We start from the raw sequence: 26207 nt of genomic DNA, 5'->3' as shown, positions 1-26207 counted from the left end.
TGTTTCACTTCATGGGCACCCCTGAAGAGCTGGGTGTATCAAACATACAATGGGAAGATTTGCATTTGCTCTTGGGCTTGATGACCTAATTGAACTCTTCCGATATGCTGTGCCCGCAGAATGAAAGATCGTTCAATGATCTTTGCTAACTGTCTTTATTTTTCCCAGTAGCTACTATTTCTCTCTGACCTTGCCCTCAATCCTGGTTGGCTTCCAGGATTTCTGTATTCAGTCCAGACTGGGAGTTAATTGGACTTGGAGCCCCACGGAACCTACAGCATTCCCCAGAGCTGCCCATTAAATCCATTTGCAGGATTCAAGGTGATTCTGGGGCTGAGGCAGGAGGAAGCGGAGCACGTAGTAGTTTTGGCCAGTGCTGGGGACTGACTGGTGTGTGGTGGTTCAAATCAGTGGAACAGGGGCACGCACATGGCTTTATAGGTACCATAGAGTCCTTGAATGGCTGGTGTAAGATGGACATGATTCTCAGAAGCCACCTGAGGACCTCTGGTCTTTCCTTGCTTTTAACCTGAACATTCATCCTAATCCTTGTTGTAAGCTAAACTCATGCTATTCAAAGTTTGGTGTGGGGACCAGAAGCATCTTTATTTACTGGGAGCTTATAAGAAATGCAGAATCTCAGGACCCACCCCAGCCCTACCTGAATCAGGATCTCCATTTCAACAAAATCTCCAGCTCTTTCATATGCTTCGAGACATTTGAAAAGTTCTGAATTACCTCCTTCTGCCCTCTTGTTCCATTAGCCCAGTAAACCTTCCTTAGGTGTTCACACTATAGGGTAGAAGATGAGTCACAGAAAGGCTGTGTCATAGCTCATGGCCAGTATTCAGTACCACTCACAGAGCATGAATGAGGTTCTGGGTCTGTTTTGAATAACAGTGCCAAATGTGGTACTGGGCACATACTAGCTGCTCAGTATATAATTGCTGAATAGCTGTTGAATGGATTGTGTCAAACAAAAACAAAGCCAGACACCAGTTTAAGTTCTAAGGGCAGATTTAAATCAATAATGTATTTCTACAATAGGGAAGAGAATCCAGGTGAACTGAACTCAACTCAGATTTGTACAGGGATGATGGAGCATTTTGCAGGGAGAACAAATGAGTGGGTGGGTAGGACAGAGCAGGGGCTTAAAACAGGATCAAGGAAGTAGAAGTTTATAAAAAGTGGAGAAAGAGGTCCACGAGAAACCCATCTGGGGTTTGCTAACTGGTGCTTATCAAAGTTAGATTTCTATCGTCCCATAGAGTCGAGGGAGAGGGAGATAGGGGTCCCCTCATCAGGTGTTGACTGGAACAAACAGTAAATTCTTTTGGTAATATTGAGCTTTCTGAAGTAGACACATTAAGGGGGCCAGCGTCATCCTAAGGATGTGGCCTTGAGCTCTTGAAACTGTTTTTTGTTCAAGCCTTTTAGAGAGGGAAGAGAGGAGGAAGCTGGGCAGTAGGGATGAAATAATTTGTGCTTAGAGTCTGCAGTTTTTATGAGGCTGAGCCTGGTGGAGAAGAGGGCTCAGAGAAGCGTGGCTGGAGTTTGGTCAAGGAGAGAATATTTGTCGGTCGCATGATGTCAGAGGGAACTAAGGTGGGCATTACTCACATGGAAAGATTACACTTGGAAGCTTAGTTCAGGTCACTCCCAACAACTGGTCTCCTGGCAAGGATGGGATTTTTCAATTTACTGCCAATAACGTGGGTGTTATTGAACTCACACAGCACCTGTTTAGGAGGAAACCTCAGTTAGAACTGATGTCTCCTCAAAACAAACAAACAAACAAACACAAAAAGAATTGATGTCTCCTTGTGGAGTCCTAGTGCTCCTGCCAAAGAGATGCCTCTTTGCTGCCTCTTGATCACTAACAACACCAGGTGCCTCGCAGTTTAAAAGGCTTGGTTTCTGCAAAATGCTGAATGGCTTTTCCTGTGTCCTCGCAAGGAGGGCTCTGCGTGGGCAGACATAAGGAGAGAGGGGCTTTACCTGCTGTGCATATTAAGTGGTTTCAAGCAGGCCATGAGAATGATCTGGGGAACAGCTCTGCACCCCCTGCCTGTTCTGGCCCCTGAGTACCACACCCTGTGGAGAATGGGGATCAGTAAGAACCAGGGAGGCTTACGGTACCATTTGGGGGGTTTCACCCTCAGCAAGGTAGTGAATGTTGTCCTCTTCCTCAGGTCTGGTCCATTAGTGGCCAACTGATGATGCTGGGAAGTCCCATGCATTCAGTGTCCACTGGTCGAACACCAGATTCGGACTGTGATCTTTAAGGTGGGGGGATGGGCAAAATAGGTGAAAGGGATTAAGAGGGACAGATTTGCAGTTAGAAAATAAAAACATCCTGGGCATATAAGGTACAGCATAGGGAATATAGTCAGTAACATTGTAATAATTGTGTCCTGTGGTAATAGATGGGGAGCACTGCATAATGTTAGGATGTGGAATCACCATGTAGTACACTTGAAACTAATATATCAACTCTACTTCAATCTTTTAAAAAAAGCAAGTGGAAAAACAACAAAAACCAAGGTGATACAAATTAGGATGTTTGCCTTGTGTTCCTCTGTCCCACAGAATTGCTAGCATTTTATGTGGGCGCCAGACTTCCTAGAACTTTCAAGCCACACCAGGAAACACGAGTCTGCAGACAGATCTGTGTGCTGGCGAGTCAACCCAAGCATCCAGCTTTGAGACAAACAGTACAAATGAAAGGGCAGTTCTTAGATTATTAATAACATATTTGCAAGGAATTCATGCTTTCAGAGTGTTTCACGTAATCTCTTTTGACTCTCTCAAGCAAGCCATCAAATATTGCTGAGGTTCCTATTGCAGGCCTGTTGAGGGTATAGGGTACATAGGGTACACTAGTAGACAGATTCAGAATCCCTTCCTTCAGGGAGCTGACCTCCTAGCAGAATTGAACGTGAAAACATAAGATGAATAGGAAAATCTTAAAAGAAAAAAAATATGTAAAAGAAAAGAGAAAGCAGCAAGCCTATGGAATAGAAATGGTGCTTAGTGCCTGATGGGCTCCATTTTGCATCTTCTCTCAGACAATCCTCAACCTCTAGAGCAGTATTCACAAAGGGACCCAGGAAAATTGTCTAAGTGCCCCGTGTCTTGGGCTTTTAAAGATTATTTTGTTTTTAAGATTTTATTTATTCATTCATGAGAGACACAGAGAGAGAGAGGCAGGCAGAGACATAGGCAGAGGGAGAAACAGGCTCCATGCAGGGAACCTGACGTGGGACTCGATCCCGGGGACCGTGGGATCACGCCCTGAGCCGAAGGCAGATGCTCAACCACTGAGCCACCCAGGCATCCCAAAAGATTATTTTGAAATAGCTGGTTCTCTTCTGTGCTCCCCTCCCGTCCTGCCAGGGGAGGGTAATTGTGCCGAGGTCAGGAATGGTACAAGAAAACTGAGTCCTTACTGACCACTTTTTCTCTTCAGGTGCAATGTAAGTACCCCGGATTCTGTTGTTTCCAGGCCACTGAGTTTTACCATTCCTAAAAAGAGAAGGTACTGGCTGAAAGCCTGTTTGATTTAAATTGTATCTGATCTTATCTTTCAAAAGCAACAGGAGACTCAAGACCCTGGATCCAATATTTAGCATTGTTCTACACAAAACAGTGAATGACCCAAATTTGTAGCAAATTCTGTGGCAGTTTTTAAAGTTGAGCTGCTATAGTAAATAATGAGGCATTATTTCTTTTTTAAATTTTATTATTTATTTGACCGAGAGAGACAGAGACAGAGAGAGAGACAGAGAGAGACAGAGAGACACAAAGAGCAAGCATAAGCAGGGGGAGCAGCAGAGAGAGTGCAAGAAGCAGGCTCCCCACTGAGAAGGGAGCCTGAGTGTAGGGCTCAATCCCAGAAAGCTGGGATCATGACCTAGCCAAAGGCAGACACTTAACCAACTGAGCCACCCAGGCGTCCCAATAACAGGACATTCTTGATATGTGAATATGGGATATGTGCACAAGGAAAGGAAATAACATTGTACTTCATAATCCCTGTATTGGCAGTAGAAAATGCAGTGTCCTAAATACAGCTATTTAATATTGGCCCCCCAAAGAATCATTTCAGAGTTTGGGTGGCCAATCTTTGGACCTATGAGGTTGCTTTTATTTTTATCAAGACTTTATGGATAGTGGAATATAGTCCTTGATTGGCTTATGACACTCAAAAAAATGCTAAGAAAAACTTTCATATTCTAATAATGCAAGTGAGTAAATTTAAATTTGTTTTAATTTAGATGTTCCAGTATAGTGAAAATTGGCCCAGGTTCACAGCTTATTTTCCATTGATATATATTTTAAAAGAAAGTTTTATTTTGAGGAGTAAAATAGCCAAACATGGTATTTACTTCTAAACCAACAGAGTCCTACCTGAAAACCATAAATGACATGTAGATAAACAGGAACCATAACTGAAATTTGGCCCATCTACTTATTATAATACAACCATATGCAAAATGCACTGAGGAATGGTCAGTCAGTGGCAGGCAGGCCCTAGCTTGGCAGGAAAAGACACAGATCATTATGGCACATGATTTGGATGAGAAGCAATTTCTTTCTTTCTTTCTTTTCTTTCTTTTTTTTTTTTTTTTTGAGATAAACCCTTTTATTTATTTATGCTTCTCCATTTTGTTTAAAACAACAACAACCACCTTAATATAACTGACAGCCCTTCCCCCTCACCCTTCCTTGGGCTAGGGGGTGGTTAGCGGGGAAATGGCCCCCAGGGGTGGGGCTGACCATAATGGCCCCTCAGGGAGGTAATGGAGCCCAAATCCCCTGCCCAGGGGATGGGGCACCTGTAGTGCATGAACTAGGGAGTTAACAGGGCTCTTGAACCTCTTGTACCAACGTATATGCCCTTGGCCATCAAGGGTCAGGAAGCATGTGAGGGAGGGGATTCCTACCACTCCTCTATGTCCCGGCCCAGCCCCAATTTCATGCACTAGGGGCTGGGGAGCAAGAAGAGTGGAGAAAGAGGGGGGTAGAGAAGCAATTTCATAACAGTGAGTGATTGTCATTATCCACAGAATGATGAATGCCAGACTTGTATGTGTGTATATTAACAGACACCATCATTAAAAATGTATTTTTAATCTGTAGTTCCAAGGAGGTTGCTGTTTTAATTCCTATCCTGAAAAACTCATCTTATCTTTTTTACCTTGCACTAGTATTGTGTTTGTTTCCTTCTGTATGTATGAAAAGAAACTGATCAGTAACTTTCCTCTGTATGAAAGCCATGTCAAGGGCTGGTGAGCTCTATGGTTCCATGGTAACTATATTTTAAAATGTAATCAACATGGTTGGGCAACGGATTTTTGTTCCTTTCTGTCCAGATGATGAGTTTAGACCCTGAAATACTGAAATTTCTAGGAAAACATGATTGCTAATTTATGGTACAAAAAGATGGGGATTTATGAAATCAAGACTGTTCAGGAAAAGCCAGGAAATGTGATTTGATGATTTCAGAGCTACCTAATTTGTTGGGCAAAAAAAACCCCTCTTCTCTGTGAATTCTCTATCAGAAACCAAATGAAATAATTAATGAGCTGCAACAACTGAATCTTCTAGATGCATTTATATGAGATCAGTTACTTGTCTACCATGAGTCATGATTGCCAATTGATAGTACATCACAATTAAGTTTGAAAAATTATTATTTTAAATGTGTAATGGTATTCGCTCAATTTAGTAAGTAATACAATTGAAATTTCAGAAAGCCAAGTGTAGTTTTGGGGAGTAAAAGCCAGGATCCTTTCTCTACATGGTAAGTGGTAGGCAGACTGCAGAAGTGAGTGAGGAGGGAGAGGGGGTGACTCAGGTTCCTTTTTTATCTGCTTATCAGCCCTGAGACTTGGAGTGAGATGCTGAACTCTGTAGTCCTCGATTTCCTCATTAGCAACAACAGGGTCACCTCATAGGTTGTTGTATAGATCACACTAGTCAGTGTATGTGAAGCGTATAGAACAGTGTTTGGCCATTTTATTATATAAGTGTTTGTTATGATCATGAATGTTACTTATGTGCGCACTGCAACTCTAGTTCAAATCAGTTTAATTTTACTAACAAATAATGAGTTCTCATTATGTGCTTTACGCTCTGCTAGAAACGGGGATGGTTGTTAGCATGTCAGATTAAAAGAGAAATACAGTTTCTAAAAATGTGAGGCTCTGGGTAGATAAGAAGGATTATGCAAATTATCTTTATATATACAATTGTAACTTTCGTTTATTAAGTACAAATCCTTACACAAACACACACCCACACAGGATCTTGCTTTCACCCATCTGCTCATGTACGCCTGTGTGCGTGCCTGTACACACACGTATTTCTGGACAACTGACATCTTGAATCTTGAATCCAAAGGAAGTAATGTGGTCTTCTCAAACCTATAGCCACTTCTGATTTTTGTTGATTGGTCAATTGGTTGGTTTTTCTGCTCTTTGTTTTGGTTTTAAATTGAAGACCCCTACACCCAGGCAACATTGAGAGATCTCACCTTGACGTTGGTGGGACATACTCTGCTGTCATGTGCCAGGCTGCTGCATCCTAGTATGACTCAGGTATTTGGTCCATCCTGTAGCCCACTCATTCCTTACTAGCAATATTTTTCCTAACTGACTGTAAATGTAGGAAAAGCAACCGACAAGGGCTTTTGTTTTACCGAACTTAGAAACATTTTCATTGTCTCATTTGTTTCATAGCTATGTTCACGACTGGTTCATAAATAGCATTATTAACATTTTCTATTAGAATCACTGTATGAGTCAAGCCCTCCTGGGAAGCCTGCTGTCTGGAAGTGTCAGCTATGGCTCTGTGCGGTCCAGTATCCACCATCTTTTCCATTCTTCCTTTCTTTCTCACCCCTTCTTTCCCAAAGTGAGTCTATTCCTTCCTAAAGTATTGAAGGAGACTTCATTCATTCATTCATTCATTCATTGTGTAGACAGTCAGCATCCACTTTGGAACATATGGGGGGTCTCTGGAACCAGGAGAATCCTATTTTTGCCAGTGTCATTCCCATGTAAAAGTCTGAGAAAAGTACCCAGTAATTTTGCAGTCTCATCATAATATTTAACTAGAATTTTTTTTTGCTGCATTTTTTTGTAATCTAGGAAAAATAAAATCCCAACTGTTCTTGCTTTTCATTTTGCCTAAAAGGAGATGAGCATGGTTGGTGGAAACTGGATTCTTTAAATAATTGAAATTCTTTGAGCCTATTGTAATTAAGAGGTTATTAATTAGTAGGTTGGTGTGAAACAGCCAGAGAAAATGGAATATTCTGTTACAACCTGAAAAACAGATTTCATCCTTTGTTTTGAAGTGGATCACGGGGCTTGCATACATTTCTACTGTATTATAGCCACCTTCCTATTGTCTGGTTTGTATTTTTTTTACAGGGATATAAGGAAAAAAAACATGAATAAATTAATTAAAACAAAATTAGGATGCATACTAATGATCTGTTATTTGGCACAGTTTAGAATTTATTATGTTGTTTATTTTCAGTTCTCAGAGTTTGGTTTTATAGAAAAGGCAATCGAGCAGCTTTCTTCAGGAGGCACATACTCTAGGGATACCTGGGTGGCTCGGAGGTTGAGCATTTGCCTTCGGCTCAGGGCGTGATCCCTGGATCTGGGGATCGAGTCCTGCATCAGGCTCTCCAAGAGGAACCTACTTCTCCCTCTGCCTATGTCTCTGCCTCTCTCTGTGCTTCTCATGAATGAATAAATAAATAAATTAATTAATTAATTAATTTAATTAAGTCTTAAAAAATAATTTTTAAAGGAGGCATATACTCTAGTGGGAAGATCACAGGGTTTGGCATCGAACATGTCTGACATGACAGGTAGTTTAGTAGTTGTGGCCACATTGGGCAAATGTCATAACCCACCTGATCCTCAATTAACTCATCTATAAAATGGGTATAATAATGCCAGTCTCATTTGATGGCTTTGTAAATCTGATTTAGATGATGTTTATAAAATAACAGATAATGGAGCTCATAAAAGAGATTTGCTGTTTTCATTTTTATTTTTGTTTTTCTGGAGCAGGACACTTAGTTTCAAATTTATTTAGTGGACACTTGCTTTCTATGTAATCTGAGAGCAGGAATAACTTTAAGCTGTCCATCAAGTTCTCAATTTCCATTAAAGGAGGTTCAGGATACTAATTCACATTGTTCTTCATGGTTTAGATGAAGAAACAAGAAAGAGAAATGTGCATATTTTCAGGTAGATTCTCACCCTCTGCTCCCACTAGGGCAGTGTTCGACCATGACTACTTGTCAAAATCACCAGGGGAGTTTCTGGAATATACTGATGCCCAGGCTACCCCAGAACACTTAAGTTAGAGTATCTTGGAGATGGGCTCAGGCTTTGATTCTTTTAAAACAGATGACTTGGGGGCAGCCTGGGTGGCTCAGTGGTTTAGCACCGCCTTCCGCCCAGGGCCTAATCCTGAAGACCAGGGATCAAGTCCCACATCAGGCTCCCTGCATGGAGCCTGCTTCTCCCTCTGCCTGTGTCTCTGCCTCTCTCTCTCTCTCTCTCTCTCTGTCTCTCTCTCTCTCTCTGTCTCTCATGTATAAATAAATAAAAATCTTAAAAAAAAAAAAAAGATGACTTGGTAGCCAGGATTGAGTACCACTGCTTAAAACCACCCCAGTCTAATAAAGTGTTTGATTCTTATAGATTTCACCACAGGGCCACACTGTTCCCTTCCCATCTGGTCTGTCACCCCAATTTTACTAGTTTCAGTTTAGCCCTGTTTGTCCCAGTTATTCTCTCATTGATGATATAACAAGGTGGTAACCTCTACTGGAATATTCCACATCTTCCTGGACTCTGGGGCATGTGTCGTGTTTATTACTGTAGGTTATTGTCTAGTATGTAGCCAGGAAGGGAATGGAGCCCACTGATTGCTTTGGGATTTGAAACCATAGACCCTTCTTCAGCCCTCACATCTCTAGGCTAAATATTATTTCAGTCAAGCTCCCGGTGTGCAGTCTCAGTATGAAAATAGCGTAACCTGATGGAAAGGGTGTAAAATCTTGTAAAATAGTATCTCTTCCATGCTCCGCAAAATCAACACTCAGCAGAAGCTTCTAAATTAGCATTCTTGCATTGGAAATGTGGCTATGAAATGATTGTGCATGTGCCTTTGTTGCACAAATTTTTAGCAAGGTACTGTGCTGTTTGCTGAGGATGCAAAATCAAATAAGCAACAATCCCTACCCACCGTGGAACTCAATGTTTAGTGGAGGAAATGAAGAAATGGATGCAGAGAATGCTGAGTGGTAGAGCAGCAACAGGAACCAGCAGTGAGCAGGCTGGGAAGGCTGTCCTTGGCTCTTGGTGGCTCAGTAAGCTCTCTGGCTCCTGTGGCTTCTGGTTCTCCCTCAGTGCTGTTCTTTCCTGCTAAATTTCTGCTGCTTCATCGTGCTTCTATTTCCCCATCTGTTGAGCGATCCTAATTATGCTCTTGCTTGCTTTCCAATATATTTCCAAGGGAAATCATCATTCTGATATAAACTCATAAGCACTATGATTAGCAAGAGTTTAACCTCTTTGATTCTTTTTAAATCCAATCATATAGGCATGAATAAATCATGAGCCCAAAGATATGCTTCCCAATTATTTGAATTAAATAATGATTTTTCTTTAAAATTGTCTTGTCTTAGTTTTGCTTACCTAATTGCTTGATTGTTTTCTCTCTAGACCTTCTTGCTACACTTCCTGTTTCCCTATGGCCAATTTATGTTTTCGCAACTTTCTTGGATTTTTTTTCATTGTAATAGTAATGGCTTCTCACTATAGAAAATTTAGAAACTACAGAGAAATGATTAGAAAGAACATGATCATCCATATGACCATCAATAAAACCTTTTCTAAGTTTGATATTTTATGAGGAATTACGTATGCTCATATTATACAAAGAAATTTGTATCTTAATTTTGAGCGTAGCATTACACTATAAGCACCTTTTCATTATTTTAACATTTTGAACATTATTTTAAATTGGCTGCATAATATCCAGTGTAGTGGATGCACCAGATTAAATTTATGTAACTCAATTGTTGGACATTTAGCCTATTTTTTGATTTTTCTTTTTCTGAATAAATCGTGCTACAGTGAATATCTTTGTGCAAAACATTGTCTTATTGCTCATTCACTTGGGATCAGTTCTCGGAAGTGGGGGCAGAGGGCTAAGGAGGCTGAGCTGCTTTCTTAAGACTCGGGCACCCTCGTGGTTATGTCCTGGGGGAGCTGAGATCGTCAGGAGTGAGGATCAGAAGGAATTCAGCCTCCTTGTAGTGTGGGGCCTGCTGACCACTCAGAACAAGTAATTGTGGAAGAGCTGGAGTGTGAGGCCTATGTCACGTGTCCCTCCCTTGCCCGTCACATCCTCCTTTTCTGCAGCAGAGGATGCTGACGAGCTGTGCTGTCCACACTCTTCCAGCCATGGCTGACCACGCTGCCAAGGTGACGTTGTCTACCTGCCCTTTGCAGCTAGAGGGGATCCTGGAGCCACCCCAAAGGTACTTTCCAGCTACCATAGGAATCCAGCTGCCCAGGTCCCTGTTATAGACCTGCTGCTCCTAATATTAATTCCGTGCTATTTCCTGGCCCATTATTGGCAGAATGTGCTTATTCATCTATCTTCATCTATGTGCCCCTGACAGGGGTGGCTGTGTTCCTACGCATGGGGTGCATAATTGTGATAACCATCATTAGGCAAGGCTTGATGAGTAACCGTTCAGAATAATTAAGCCCCTTAATGGGATGGAACCTGGATTAATGAATGGACTGGCAGCCTGAAGCTTACATAGCAGATACTCTTCATTGGTGTTGGGTGAGTGATCTTGTTGCTCATTGCCCACAAAGCAGGTGTTCTCTGCTAAGTTGCTGGACCAGTGACACTGGCTGTCTTCCCAAAGCTTTAACTGATCCATGACCTCAGGACATTTGTGAACTGATGTGTAGTCCCACCATCTTCTCCCTTTGGGTAAGGAATTCTACATTCCACAGACATCCAGAGAGCTGCTGGGCCTCAAGCCACCTTTCCTGGCTCCACTATCTCTCTCAAGCCCAATCCTAGCCATAGAGTTCATCACTACGCTCTCTCATAAATGCCTGAGATCTTTCCATGTTTCTGATTGCCACTCTGTCCCAGGCCACATTACCTCCCACTGGACCACATGCCGACCTGATTGTTCATTCAGCCTCCAGCCCTGCCCTGTACCAGTCCTTCTCCAATTTGTAGTCAGAATTTTATTTTTTCAATTTATTTTTTAAAGGTTTATTTATGTTAGAGAGAGAGCGTGCACATGCACAAGAGTCAGGGGCAGAAGAATAGCATATTCAAGAAGGCTCTATGCCCAGTACTCGGCCAGATGTGGGGCTCAATCTCCCAACCCTGAGATCATGACCTGAGCTGACACCAAGAGCCACCTGAGCTGACTGAGCCACCCCGGCACCTCAGAATTTTCTTTTAGAGCAGAAATTCAATTATGTCCTTGCCTATGTAAAATCCTTCAGAGATCCACAGAGCTTTCTGAACAAAGTCCAAATTCCATCAAGGCTTACAAGAGCCTCCTACTTCGCTCTCAGGCCACAGGTCTCTGCCTGGAACAGTTTTTCTTTTTTCTCTTCCTTTGGGGAACTTGCCCTATGTGGCTTAGGCTGAGTTATAAGTACCCCTGCCACACTGTCCCTAAGCCTGTACCTCCTCCTGGGCTGTATTCAATTTAAACTTTATGTGCACACATATAGACATGTGTACACGTATGTGCATGAGTAGGGTAACAGCGTACCTAAGACACAAAGTCACACACACACATTTTGGTGTTTATGTTACTTCGGGATATATTCTAGGTATGGGATTCCTGAGTGGAATGCAGCAATGTCAGAGTACCCTTTCCCCAAATAGCCAACAGGAGTAAAAGTTACCACTCATAAATTTTTTCCAGTATCCTGAGTACAAAGAGAGATCTCTGCATTGCTTTGCTTTGCACTTCCCTTGACACGTGAAGCATCTCTTTGTGTCTGCCAGCCATACTTTGTCCAGATTTGATTGGATGTTTGACCTTTTCTTATTAATTTTTAATATATTTTTAAAGAGTACAGCTATTAACACTTCCCTTCTCATCTGCATAGCAAATATTTATTCTAGAATTTTACTGTTTCTCATTTAGTTTGGGATATCTTTTGCAATAAAATTTTTTAACTTTTGTAATTACGTCTTTTATTGCTTTTACATAGCTGGCTTGTATATTGGTTTTGTGGCCACTGCAACAAAGTACCACAGACAGAAAACAACAGAAATTTACTCTCTCCTACCTCTGGAGGTTGGAAGTCTGAACTCTATTTCCCTAGACTAAGAACTAGGTGTCACCAGAGCAGTGCTCCCTCCAGAGACTCCAGCAGCCACCACTACTGGATGAGAATGCACATGTGTGCATTCGAGTGTGTGGCAGATGCCACTGTCCCTGGGCTGGCTGTTGTGTCACTCTGGTCTTCAAGGCTAGCATCCAAAATACCTCTGCTTTGTTTTCATGTGGCCACCTCCTCTGGGTGTGTCCAGGAGGGTCTAATCCCCTCTGCTTCTCCTACAAGTACATTGATTGTATTTAGGGCCCACTCAAATAATCCAGGAAAATCTCATCTCAAGATCTTTAATTTGGTCATATCTGCAAATATGCTATTTCCAAATAAGGTAAAATTACAGGCTCCTGATTAGTACCTGACATTTCTGGGGACCATTATTTAGCCTCAGATAGCTTGGTTAAAGTTGTCCCTACTCTAAGGCTGTACATACCTATACTTTAATAGATTTTCTTAAAAGTATTGGTATGTTTTTTGTTTTTGTTTTGTTACTTTTTTTTTAAGATCTTTAAATTTTATTTGAGAGAGAGCACACAAACGTGCATGAGTAGGGGGCAGGGGCAGATGGAGAAGGAGAAGCAGACTCCCCACTGAGCAGGGAGCCTGATGTGAGATTGGATCCCAAGACATTGGGATCATTACTGGAGGCAAAGGCAGATGCTTAACCAACTGAACCACCCAGGTACCCCTGTGTTTTTTTTTTTAAGATTTATTTATTCATTTTAGAGAGAGAGAGAGAGAGCACAAGTGAATGGAAGGAGGGGCAGAGGGAGAGAGAGAATCCCAAGAGGATTCTTCACTGAGTGTGGAGCTGGAAGCAGGGCTCACTCAGTCTCACAACCTAAGATCATGAGCTGAGCTACAACCAGGAGCTTGGGTGCTTATCTGACTTAGCCCCCCAGGTGCCCCAGTATGAGTATGTTTTTATTTTGCCTGAAACATATTTTTCTATGTGGTATAATGGCGGTCCATTTACTTGTGCCAAATTAAACCACTTTCTCTTTTTCAGACTGAATTAAAATAGCACATTTGTTATTCATATAATCATATGTGCTTCATTTCTGGATTCTCTGTTAAGTTCCCTTATCTATTTATCTGTTCCTGTGCCTTGACCATATTGGTATGATTACTGTGACTTTGTGTTATGTTTTGTGTGTGTGTGTTTTCTTTTTTTTTTAATTTATTTTTTATTGGTGTTCAATTTACCAACATACAGAATAACCCCCAGTGCCCGTCACCCATTCACTCCCACCCCCCGCCCTCCTCCCCTTCTACCACCCCTAGTTCATTTCCCAGAGTTAGCAGTCTTTACGTTCTGTCTCCCTTTCTGATATTTCCCACACATTTCTTCTCCCTTCCCTTATATTCCCTTTCACTATTATTTATATTCCCCAAATGAATGAGAACATATAATGTTTGTCCTTCTCCGATTGACTTACTTCACTCAGCATAATACCCTCCAGTTCCATCCACGTTGAAGCAAATGGTGGGTATTTGTCATTTCTAATAGCTGAGTAATATTTCATTGTATACATAAACCACATCTTCTTTATCCATTCATCTTTCGATGGACACCGAGGCTCCTTCCACAGCTTGGCTATTGTGGCCATTGCTGCTATAAACATCGGGGTGCAGGTGTCCCGGCTTTCATTGCATCTGTATCTTTGGGGTAAATCCCCAACAGTGCAATTGCTGGGTCATAGGGCAGGTCTATTTTTAACTCTTTGAGGAACCTCCACACAGTTTTCCAGAGTGGCTGCACCAGTTCACATTCCCACCAACAGTGTAAGAGGGTTCCCTTTTCTCCACATCCTCTCCAACATTTGTGGTTTCCTGCCTTGTTAATTTTTCCCATTCTCACTGGTGTGAGGTGGTATCTCATTGTGGTTTTGATTTGTATTTCCCTGATGGCAAGTGATGCAGAGCATTTTCTCATGTGCATGTTGGCCATGTCTATGTCTTCCTCTGTGAGATTTCTCTTCATGTCTTTTGCCCATTTCATGATTGGATTGTTTGTTTCTTTGCTGTTGAGTTTAAGAAGTTCTTTATAGATCTTGGAAACTAGCCCTTTATCTGATATGTCATTTGCAAATATCTTCTCCCATTCTGTAGGTTGTCTTTTAGTTTTGTTGACTGTATCCTTTGCTGTGCAAAAGCTTCTTATCTTGATGAAGTCCCAATAGTTCATTTTTGCTTTTGTTTCTTTTGCCTTCGTGGATGTATCTTGCAAGAAGTTACTGTGGCTGAGTTCAAAAAGGGTGTTGCCTGTATTCTTCTCTAGGATTTTGATGGAATCTTGTCTCACATTTAGATCTTTCATCCATTTTGAGTTTATCTTTGTGTCTGGTGCAAGAGAGTGGTCTAGTTTCATTCTTCTGCATGTGGATGTCCAATTTTCCCAGCACCATTTATTGAAGAGACTGTCTTTCTTCCAGTGGATAGTCTTTCCTCCTTTATCGAATATTAGTTGACCATAAAGTTGAGGGTCCACTTCTGGATTCTCTATTCTGTTCCATTGACCTATGTGTCTGTTTTTGTGCCAGTACCACACTGTCTTGATGACCACAGCTTTGTAGTACAACCTGAAATCTGGCATTGTGATGCCCCCAGATATGGTTTTCTTTTTTAAAATTCCCCTGGCTATTCAGGGTCTTTTCTGATTCCACACAAATCTTAAAATAATTTGTTCTAACTCTCTGAAGAAAGTCCATGGTATTTTGATAGGGATTGCATAAACGTGTATATTGCCCTGGGTAACATTGACATTTTCACAATATTCATTCTGCCAATCCATGAGCATGGAATATTTTTCCATCTCTTTGTGTCTTCCTCAATTTCTCTCAGAAGTGTTCTATAGTTTTGAGGGTATAGATCCTTTACATCTTTGGTTAGGTTTATTCCTAGGTATCTTATGCTTTTGGGTGCAATTGTAAATGGGATTGACTCCTTAATTTCTCTTTCTTCAGTCTCATTTTTAGTGTATAGAAATGCCACTGATTTCTGGGCATTGATTTTGTATCCTGCCACGCTACCAAATTGTTGTATGATTTCTAGCAATCTTGGGGTGGAGGCTTTTGGGTTTTCTATGTAGAGTATCATGTCATCTGTGAAGAGGGAGAGTTTGACTTCTTCTTTGCCAATTTGAATGCCTTTAATGTCTTTTTGTTGTCTGATTGCTGAGGCTGGGACTTCCAGTACTATGTTGAATAGTAGTGGTGAAAGTGGACATCCCTGTCTTGTTCCTGATCTTAGGGGAAAGGCTCCCAGTGCTTCCCCATTGAGAATGATATTTGCTGTGGGCTTTTCGTAGATGGCTTTTAAGATGTTGAGTAATGTTCCCTTTATCCCTACACTCTGAAGAGTTTTGGTCAGAAATGGATGCTGTATTTTGTCAAATGCTTTCTCTGCATCTAATGAGAGGATCATATGGTTCTTGGTTTTTCTCTTGCTGATATGATGAATCACATTGATTGTTTTACGAATGCTGAACCAGCCTTGTGTCCCGGGAATAAATCCTACTTGGTGGTGATGAATAATTTTCTTAATGTGTTGTTGGATCCTATTGGCTAGTATCTTGTTGAGAATTTTTGCATCCATGTTCATCAGGGATATTGGTCTGTAATTCTCCTTTTTGGTGGGGTCTTTGTCTGGTTTTGGAATTAAGGTGATGCTGGCCTCATAGAACGAATTTGGAAGTACTCCATCTCTTTCTATCTTTCCAAACAGCTTTAGGAGAATAGGTATGATTTCTTCTTTAAACGTTTGATAGAATTCCCCTGGGAAGCCATCTGGCCCTGGACTCTTGTGTCTTGGGAGGTTTTTGATGACTGCTTCAATTTCCTCCCTGGTTATTGGCCTGTTCATGTTTTCTATTTCTTCCTTTTCCAGTTTTGGTAGTTTGTGGCTTTCCAGGAATGCGTCCATTTCTTCTAGATTGCCTAATTTATTGGCGTATAGCTGTTCATAATATGTTTTTAAAATCGTTTGTATTTCCTTGGTGTTGGTAGTGATCTCTCCTTTCTCATTCATGATTTTATTAATTTGAGTCTTCTCTCTCTTCTTTTTAATAAGGCTGGCTAATGGCTTATCTATCTTATTAATTCTTTCAAAGAACCAACTCCTGGTTCTGTTGATCTGTTCCACAGTTCAACAGATTTCATTGAGTTCTGCTCGAATCTTTATTAACTCTCGTCTTCTCCTGGGTGTAGGATCTATCTGCTGTTTTTTTCTCTAGCTCCTTTATGTGTAAGGTTAGCTTTTGTATTTGAGTTCTTTCCAGTTTTTGAATGGATGCTTGTATTGCGATGTATTTACCCCTTAGGACTGCTTTTGCTGCATCCCAAAGATTTTGAACAGTTGTATCTTCATTCTCATTAGTTTCCATGAATCTTTTTAATTCTTCCTTAATTTCCTGGTTGACCCTTTCATCTTTTAGCAGGATGGTCCTTAACTTCCACGTGTTTGAGGTCCTTCCAAACTTCTTGTTGTGATTTAGTTCTAATTTCAAGGCATTATGGTCTGAGAATATGCAGGGGACGATCCCAATCTTTTGGTATCGGTTCAGACCCGATTTGTGACCCAGTATGTGGTCTATTCTGGAGAAAGTTCCATGTGCACTTGAGAAGAATGTGTATTCAGTTGAATTTGGATGTAAAGTTCTGTAGATATCTGTGAAATCCATCTGGTCCAGTGTATCATTTAAAGCTCTCGTTTCTTTGGAGATGTTGTGCTTAGAAGACCTATCGAGTATAGAAAGAGCTAGATTGAAGTCACCAAGTATAAGTGTATTATTATCTAAGTATTTCTTCAGTTTGGTTATTAATTGGTTTAAATATTTGGCAGCTCCCACATTTTGGGCATATATATTGAGGATTGTTAAGTCCTCTTGTTGGATAGATCCTTTAAGTATGATATAGTGTCCCTCTTCATCTCTCACTACAGTCTTCGGGGTAAATTTTAGTTTATCTGATATAAGGATGGCTACCCCTGCTTTCTTTTGAGGACCATTCGAATGGTAAATTGTTCTCCAAGCTTTTATTTTCAGGCTGTAGGTGTCCTTCTGTCTAAAATGAGTCTCTTGTAGACAGCAAATAGATGGGTCCTGCTTTTTTATCCAGTCTGAAACCCTGCGCCTTTTCATTGGGTCATTAAGCCCGTTCACGTTCAGAGTTACTATTGAGAGATATGAGTTTAGTGTCACCATGATATCTATTCAGTCCTTGTTTTTGTGGATTGTTCCACTGAACTTCTTCTTAAAGGGGAATTTTAAGAGTCCCCCTTAAAATTTCTTGCAGAGCTGGTTTGGAGGTCACATATTCTTTCAGTTACTGCCTGTCTTGGAAGCTCTTTATCTCTCCTTCCATTTTGAATGAGAGCCTTGCTGGATAAAGGATTCTTGGTTGCATGTTCTTCTCATTTAGGACCCTGAATATATCCTGCCAGCCCTTTCTGGCCTGCCAGGTCTCTGTGGAGAGGTCTGCTGTTACCCTAATACTCCTTTCCATAAAAGTCAGGGATTTCTTGTCTCTTGCTGCTTTAAGGATCTTCTCTTTATCTTTGGAATTTGCAAGCTTCACTATTAAATGTTGAGGTGTTGAATGGTTTTTATTGATTTTAGGGGGGGATCTCTCTATTTCCTGGATCTGAATGCCTGTTTCCCTTCCCAGATTGGGAAAGTTTTCAGCTAGAATTTGTTCAAATACATATTCTGGCCCTCTGGCCCTTTCGGTGCCCTCGGGAACACCAATTAAACGTAAGTTTTTCTTCCTCAGGCTGTCGTTTATTTCCCTTAATCTATCTTCATGGTCCTTTAATTGTTTGTCTCTTTTTTCCTCAGTTTCCCTCTTTGCTATCAACTTGTCTTCTATGTCACTCACTCGTTCTTCCACCTCGTTCACCCTCGTCGTTAGGACTTCTAGTTTGGATTGCATCTCATTCAATTGATTTTTAATTTCTGCCTGATTAGCTCTAAATTCTGCAGTCATGAAGTCTCTTGAGTCCTTTATGCTTTTTTCTAGAGCCACCAGTAGCTGTATAATAGTGCTTCTGAATTGGCTTTCTGACATTGAATTGTAATCCAGATTTTGTAACTCTGTGGGAGAGAGGACTGTTTCTGATTCTTTCTTTTGAGGTGAGGTTTTCCTTCTATTCATTTTGCTCATTGCAGAGTGGCCAAAAAGCAAGTTGTATTGGGAAAAGGAGAAAAAGAGAGGAGAGAAAGAAGGAAAGAAAAGAGAAAGAGAAAAAAAAAAGGAAGAAAAAAAGAAAAAAAAGAAGAAAAAGAAAGAAAGGGAAAAAAAGGGTGGGGGAAGCAAACAAATCAAAAAGAAAACAAAAAAACAAAAACAAAAAAAAGGGGGAGTATCTTCTGATTCTGTATACTTTAAGTCCCTTGACTTCCCTTGGAACTGGTCCGTCCAGCTGGTGTTCTGGGGGAGGGGCCTGTTGTGCTGATTCTCAGGTGTTAGCACTTGTGGGAGCTGCTCTGCCCCTGCCTGGTGCAGGGCTCAGCAGGGGTTGTTTACCCCGTGAGGCCGCAGGAGGAACAGCCCCAGTGGCGGGGCAGCTCTGGAGCCCTGGATTCAGCCCCCGCAGGAACTCCGGAGCTCTCCGTCTGCAGGGCCTGGAGGCTCCGGGGCGGGGCCGCTGATCTGCTCAGCTGGGGCAGGAGCGTCCTCGCTGTCCTGGGCCCTCCCGGCCTCTGCCTGCCCCGGGGGAGGCCGGATCCTGGGCTGTCCCGGCGCCCTGTGCTCCGGCGCCTGCGCTGTTGGATTCGCGCTCCCGCCCCGCAGCCCCCTCCGCGGAGCCGCCCCCGAGCCCCCCCGAGCTGCTCCGGGTCCCGCCGTGCGCGCTGCAGCCCTTAGGGAGCTCGGCGCACTCTCCCGGGGCGCAGGTGTCTGTTACTGTCCCGGGGAGCCCGAGGGCACCCCAGCCCTCCTGGGTCCTGCTCCACCTCCCTGCGAGCCCCTTTCCGCCCGGGAAGGTTGGTGCAGCTCCTGCGTCTCCGGGACGGGGCTCTCCTGTCCTGGGGACACTCGCCCCGGCCTCAGCCCGGCTCCTCGCGGGCCCCTCCCCCTCGGATGCCTTTTGTTTCTTTATTTCTTTTTCCCCGTCTTCCTACCTGGATAGAAGCGCGAACTCTTCTCACTGTAGCATTCCAGCTGTTCTCTCTTTAAATCTCGGGCCGAATTCATAGATTTTCAGGATAGTTTGAAGGTTTTCTAGATAATTTGGTTGGGACAGGTGATTTGGAGACCCTACTCTTCCCCCATCTTGCCCCTCCCCTCTGTGTTATGTTTTTTATAATGCTGAAGACATTTACACTTATTAATTTCTCTGACTCCAGAAATTGCTTCATTTCATGATTTTGCTATGAAGTGCTCAGCTATAGCTTTCTAGAGAATACAGAAATTCACTTTTTTTTTTCTCTTGTGATATACAACTGAGCTAAGAGTGAGCTTTTAAATTTTTAAGTAGATATAATTTATGTGTTACACGTTAATGGTCTGTTTCTCATTTTCTTAGATTAAGAGCAAAGAATGCAACTGATAGAATATCTCCCTTCAACTTCTGTTCAGGTTTTCTTAATGGCTGTTACAGAACAGATTTTATAATATTCTAATGGACAAACATACAGTTGAGGAATTTGATGTATAGAATGAGAAATAGGTATAAGTGTATATGCATAATCATTCGATAATACTACTTAATTTTCATATATTCTTATTTATTCATCATTAAATCTAGTCATTCTGTGAGACATTTTGAAGCCTTATATTGTGATAGTGTTTTAATTGCATTACTGATAGCTTTTGCTTTACCTATTTAGCTGCTGTGTTGTTTGGCACATACCAGTTTATAACTGTCTCCACCCCATAAATTGTGCCGCAACAGAATAAGGCCCTGCTTTTTCCCATTTAGTACTTTTAAGCCCTCTCAACTCTTATTCTAATTTTTACTGAGGTTCTTATATTGGTTATAGATCAATATTTCTCAACCTTCTTTTCATTAACACCTTACTAACGAGACTTTTTAGACTTAGACACTTTTTTTCCTAAATCTGCCACCCCATGAGATTTTAATACCACAGGTACATTGCATATTTATTTCATATATATATGTGTTTTATTTATAAAAGAAGTAACTTCCACACACAACCAACTCAGCCCCTTTCAGGTAATAGCACTTCCCATTGAAAATCATGTAATAGATTCTCAGTAGAACAGTAGAACTCCCCCTATAATGGGTCTCTTCTATTTCAAGAATCCTTTTTAAGCAGGTCCAAATCCTATTGTTCATCACTTGTTCTCCCTTTTATCCTCTGTGATGGTGGTTAGTGATATTTATTGTTTTATTACAGTATTTCCTTTACTATGTTCCTCATTTGAGTTATGTAGGTGATATAATTCCTAAATCTGTATATATCTGCAAATATTTCCTTTTTTGACCCTGGCAAGTAAAATCTTTGAGTAAAGCATTCCCTTGGTCTAGTTTGTTCTTTCATAGTCTGTAGCCATCATTTACTGGCTTAGTGTTGCTAATGGCTGACTCCATGCCAGTCTAATCCAGGTAACTTTTTTTGTTTTGTTTTTAGACAGAAGTTTGTAAGAATTTCTCTTTCTCCTTGGTATTTATTGATTTTATAGAATCTACCTAAATGTTTCCACATTACATTCATCTTTAATAATCTTTTCAACATGTAGATCTGGGCCTTTCCTCAAGTAGGACCATTTTTCTTCTATTTGAAAGCTTATTCTTTCTGCCTCTTGTTTTCTTCTAACACATCTATTAGCCATATGCCATAGATCCTCAATTTCTCTATAACCCTTTTCCTCTCATATCATCCTTGTTTTTTGTGTGAGTGCGTGCATGCATGTGTATGCTTTGAGATATTTCTTCTGTTAAAAAAGAAATTTTTTCAGACCACTAATCTGGGTCTCAACAGAAGCCACGTTGTTCTTTAATTATTCTTCTAATTTAATTCTAAAATCCTAGAGTGTTAGTCCCAGCCATACTTATATGTTCTTGAATACTTAACATTATGTTTTAGCTCCAGTACTGTCTTCTCGAATAGCCTGTATCATCAAGCACCCATATTATGTTCAAACATCTTCTCCGTTGTCAGGCCTCTTAAGTGCATTGATATTTGATGTTATCAGATTATTAGTACCTTCTTCCTTTTAGATGAAGGAAGGGCAATATTAGGTGGTTAACTAGTCCCCCTCAATACTTCATACTCTAACCCCTAGGCAGGCTGCTGGGCTTAATTGGCCTAAACTGCTCAACACACCTGAGCCACTGGCTATCTTCAAGATTATTTAAGTTTAAAATATTGCCTAATGTTTCTCACCAGGAAAGGCAAGTTTTCAAATTAGTTGACCCTTGAACAACATGGGGGCTAATGGGGTGCCAACCCCTTGCATAGTTGAAAATCTGCTTATAACTTTTGACTCCCCCAAGATTTGATACTAATAGCCTCCTATTGAACAGAGACCAGAGACTGATAATATAAATAGTTAATGAACATATATTTTGTATGTTATATATACATGAAAATAAGTTAGAAAAAATGTCATTAAGAAAATCATAAGGATGAGGAAATACACTTATAGGACTGTACTGAATTTATTGAAAAAAATCCACATATAAGTGGACCCATGCAGTTCAAACCTATGTTGTTCAAGAGTCTACTGATGGAAAACTCTGAAAGCAGTAGCTTTTCCTGCCGATCTCTGCACCAAGTAGGTGTTTTATACCTTTGTTACTACATTTTGAATGTCTTAGCAAAGATATGAAGAGAGAAGGTAAGATACTGAAAACAAGGGAGAAGCTCCCCCAGGCCCGAGTTCATTACAGTAAGCACTATAATTAACAATTTTAAGAATCCTCGGTGTAAGTCATCAGCACATACTAACAGGAAAAATAAGCTTTATTTAATGACAGTCTGTGCCAGTATCTGTGGATTTGGGAGTTTCTATTTTCATCCATGTTTGAGAATTCTGGTCTTCATTTTAAATCTCACAAAAATAACATAGTGGGAATCAATTCAAGGCACAGAGCCAGAAATACAGATAGGTTAGAAGATCTCTTATGTTTCATTGGTGCGAAACATATTGTTAACTAAGAGTTAAAAAAAGAAAAGAAACAAAAAGCATTTGTGTAAAACTACCAGCCCATTACTGATGGGGTCTCACAAAACACAAAGCACATAAGCCTTTTCTCTGTGTGAAGGGGAAGAGTATGAACAATCTGTGTGACTGTGTGATGACCACAAGTCTGGGTTCCAGAAATCTGGGCCATGCAGAAATCACCAAGTCTCCAAGAGCCAGTGACAAGATTATAGTACGCAAGTGGGGGGAGCACCAGAGCAGATGAGGAAGGTGGTGTTGGTGACAGCCTTGCAGGAGAACCACAGAGTCCCACCACCTAGATGTCCCTCTTGGCCCCTGGCTGCCGGGGTCCTCACCTCTCTTGCAGTCAACCTGAAATCCACATAGACCCTGCAATCTGCAAGGCAGCTGCTGTTGTCTTTCTTCTGTCCTCTGTCTTTCTCTTTCTCACCTTCCCTCACCTCTTTTACATAACCAGTTGACACCAGCCTGCTGTATTCATTCCACACCTCCCAGGAACACCGGGTCTGCTGTAAACCTGCCTCCAAGCCCTGGGTGCAGAGCAATTCACGAGCTCTACCCTTGACTTCCATGCTTCATTAAAGGAAAAGGAAGCTTCTGTGCCTGCCACGGGGTACAATTCCCATGCCACCCTCCAGTACCCAGGGATGAGGGAGCTTTGGCTGTGCTGGGTCAGCAGATTGGAGCACAGCCGGATTATGCCAGATACTCTGCCCTGCTACGCAGCCCTAGCACTGCCATTCTAACTCGTTCTCCTTACCCTTAGGCTTTGGTCTTTGGCTTCTCTGTTTTCTGAGGCTGAACTGCAGGAATTGCATGTTCCATCCACATTTCCTCCATGCTCTCCTCCATCCTTTGTACTGAATCATTATTAACGGTCCATTCTTATCAAAGCAGAATAAGACTTTGCCACTTGGGGGCCATTAAGACCAAAGCCTTATTGCCTGTATGACCCTGGAAGGCATTTGAGTTTGTGGCTGAATAACAAAGATCTGAAAAATCAATAAAGGAAGACTGGTTCATTTTATGATAAGGAGAGGGAGTCTACGAACACACACAAGGGAAAGTAAATAGGATAGGGTTGCGGTCCACTTGTCTGAGACAATGTAATGGCTAAGGACCTACCTCTATGCAGAGTCTCCTGGAGATTAAAATTTACTATAAAAATTTAATGGCTGTGAAAATCTTATGTAAGCAAAACCTTTTTTACCATGTATTTTTATTTCAGTCATTTTTAGTTTGTGCTAGTAATGACAGATTGCTAGACAGGGCATTAGTTGAATTCTGTAAAACAGGTTTTAAACCAGAAGGTGAACTGAGGCAAATCACTGATAAGTAGCTGTGACTCTCCCCATAAGAACTTCCACTGAAAGGATACTTACCTACAGCTAATTCTTTTAATTCTCAAAAAAGACCCTTTAAAGTATTAAACTCTAATATTATCTACATTTTACTGAGGAAGAAGCTGGGAGATTAGTGAGAAGAGATACAGCTTGCAAATTGGAAAAAAACCAGCTGGAATCCAGATCTCTTTGGGCTCAAACTCAACTGTATAATATTCTCTGCTGCTTCTTCATGTGTAGATAATGTCAGAGTTCATGAAAGAGTTAAAAAAAAAAGTAGATTTGCTCTATAGCATTGAATTTAGGATTGCAATAATTGTTGATTTGCACAGCACTCAAGAAAACATAATGTAATGTGCATTCGTGCTACTACTCTGTTTATAACTCCTTTGAAAGAATTCTCTATGAATATCAATTGCTGAACTGCTTGTCTTTTAAAATTTGAATGAATAGTTTTAATTTTTAATCAGTTTATTTATACCTTTCTAAAATAGCATACTCTAGGTTTTCTGACTTTCCTGGTCTCTGAATATTTTTTTTCTAGGGTCAACGTCTTTTTGAAAAGTTGCTTCAACTGACTTCACAAAATATCGAAATCAAGCTAGTGAGTGATGTGACCGCGGACTCAAAGGTATTAGAAGCCTTGAGATCAAAGGGTAAGGCCAAGGTCGCTGTGCTACTCTAGCCCTGGCGGGGGGGGGGGGGGAGGGCGGTCTGTGAGGACATCTCTCATTGTACTTAAAATAATATGTGATTTCTTTATGGTCAGCACATTGCACAAAGTTCACTTTTTATTTCTCCTTTGAAAAACAGCCTGATTAAAGCCTTTAAACGAGAGAACTAATTAATCAATTCTACCGGGAGATTTTAAATATTGTTGTTGGATATTAGTTTATGCAAAATAATCTACTGGCCGTTAAATGATAATTAACTAGAAAGAAGAATCTTTCCCTGTCTGAACACTTCCGTGATGTGATTAAAGACCCACTTCTCTTTCGAACAAACATTGGATTTCTGTTTTTCTCTTGCCCTTCAAATGGAAATCCTCCTCATGCTCCATCTTCTTTAAAATAATATAGTCAGATGTAGGCATCTATGAAACTCAGCCTAATTCCACAGAGAACATCATTCTTAGGTCATTTTGCAACTTGTTTCAAAATCCCATGGAGATCAGGCATCCTGAGGAAATAGCTTCTTCATTTTGCTGTGTCTTCACTAACTGAACTGTCCCTTCCAAATAGTTTTCATGGATTTATCAAAATTTTGGCCCTGAACTTACTATTAGAGTTGTACACCTCTGAACAGAAATGGCAGGTATGAGCCAGTGAAAATGCTTGAGCTGCCTGGTGTGACAGCTCCAGGTGTCACACCACCAGGTGTCATGTCTGGTGGTAACATGACAGCATTGCATCTCACGTGTGTGCTGTTTAAACATGCTGGACAGTTTTGCTTGTTATCTTCCCCAGATTAAGTGAAAACACCTTCTGAAAAATGTCCAGGGCTATGAAGTGAAAGGTGAGCACAGGTGGTCTTTCCTTCTGCAGAAGAAAAATCAGAAGCGATAAAGTCTATGGAAAGACATAAATACACAGAAGACATAAGCATGGTTGGGCACACGTGTATTATTTTTTAGACACTTAAGAAAATCAAGGTAACTTACAAGATACTGTTAGGTCTGAAAAGCTTCACTGTGCTACCTGACCACGGGATAATATTTTTGAAAAACTAGAAAATATGTAGTTCAGTGGATTAACACAAATCAGAAACATATTATTACTTTTTCTGTTTAAAACATGTGAGATTGGATTCCCACTATCTGAAAATCCATTGGCTGACACATTTTTAGGAATAGATTACTTCTGGCTAACTCTGGGTGCCTCTATTTGTTGATAAATTTCCCGTGGTGTCTTCTTACACACACATACACACACATACCACTTATGCACACACATCTCATTTACATGCACGTATACCACATACACACACACCCCCAACATCTTTCACTTAAAACTAATAAAGTTTTGCATTTCAGCTCAACTTCAATTACAACAATTAGAAAAAAACCAACTATGCAGAACTAAAGCATATGTCTGGTGCTGCTGAACATTTGGCACCTGAGACAAGGAATCGCTATTAATGAATTTATGGGTAAAGTCCTTGCCTACAGTTCTAGGGCAAATTATGAATTAAAGTTTTGTTATAGTCATCACTTCTCACAAAGAAGGAAGTGTTTGAATTTCACAAGCAAGCATTATATATTACTACAACTTAGACTCTTTAGTGTGTGATAGGCGTTCTTGTCAAGGCAA

The 26207-nt window shown here is 41.0% G+C and overlaps 1 protein-coding gene across 6 annotated transcripts in view; it reads left to right on the top strand.

Moving 5' to 3' along the window:
- PLD5 (phospholipase D family member 5) overlaps positions 1 to 26207 on the top strand; it is a 414584-nt gene that overhangs the window by 205810 nt on the left and 182567 nt on the right. For all 6 annotated transcript variants that reach the window (XM_038542689.1, XM_038542692.1, XM_038542693.1 and 3 more), the window contains one exon: positions 24443 to 24554. In XM_038542689.1, the coding sequence (XP_038398617.1) occupies positions 24443 to 24554 (112 nt within the window). The remainder of the gene's footprint in view (positions 1 to 24442; positions 24555 to 26207) is intronic.

Source organism: Canis lupus, chromosome 7, assembly GCF_011100685.1.
Source record: "Canis lupus familiaris isolate Mischka breed German Shepherd chromosome 7, alternate assembly UU_Cfam_GSD_1.0, whole genome shotgun sequence".
Taxonomy (NCBI): Eukaryota; Metazoa; Chordata; class Mammalia; order Carnivora; family Canidae; genus Canis; species Canis lupus.
The sequence above is the reverse complement of the archived record's forward strand: the minus strand, read 5'-3'. Positions and strand labels throughout refer to the sequence as shown.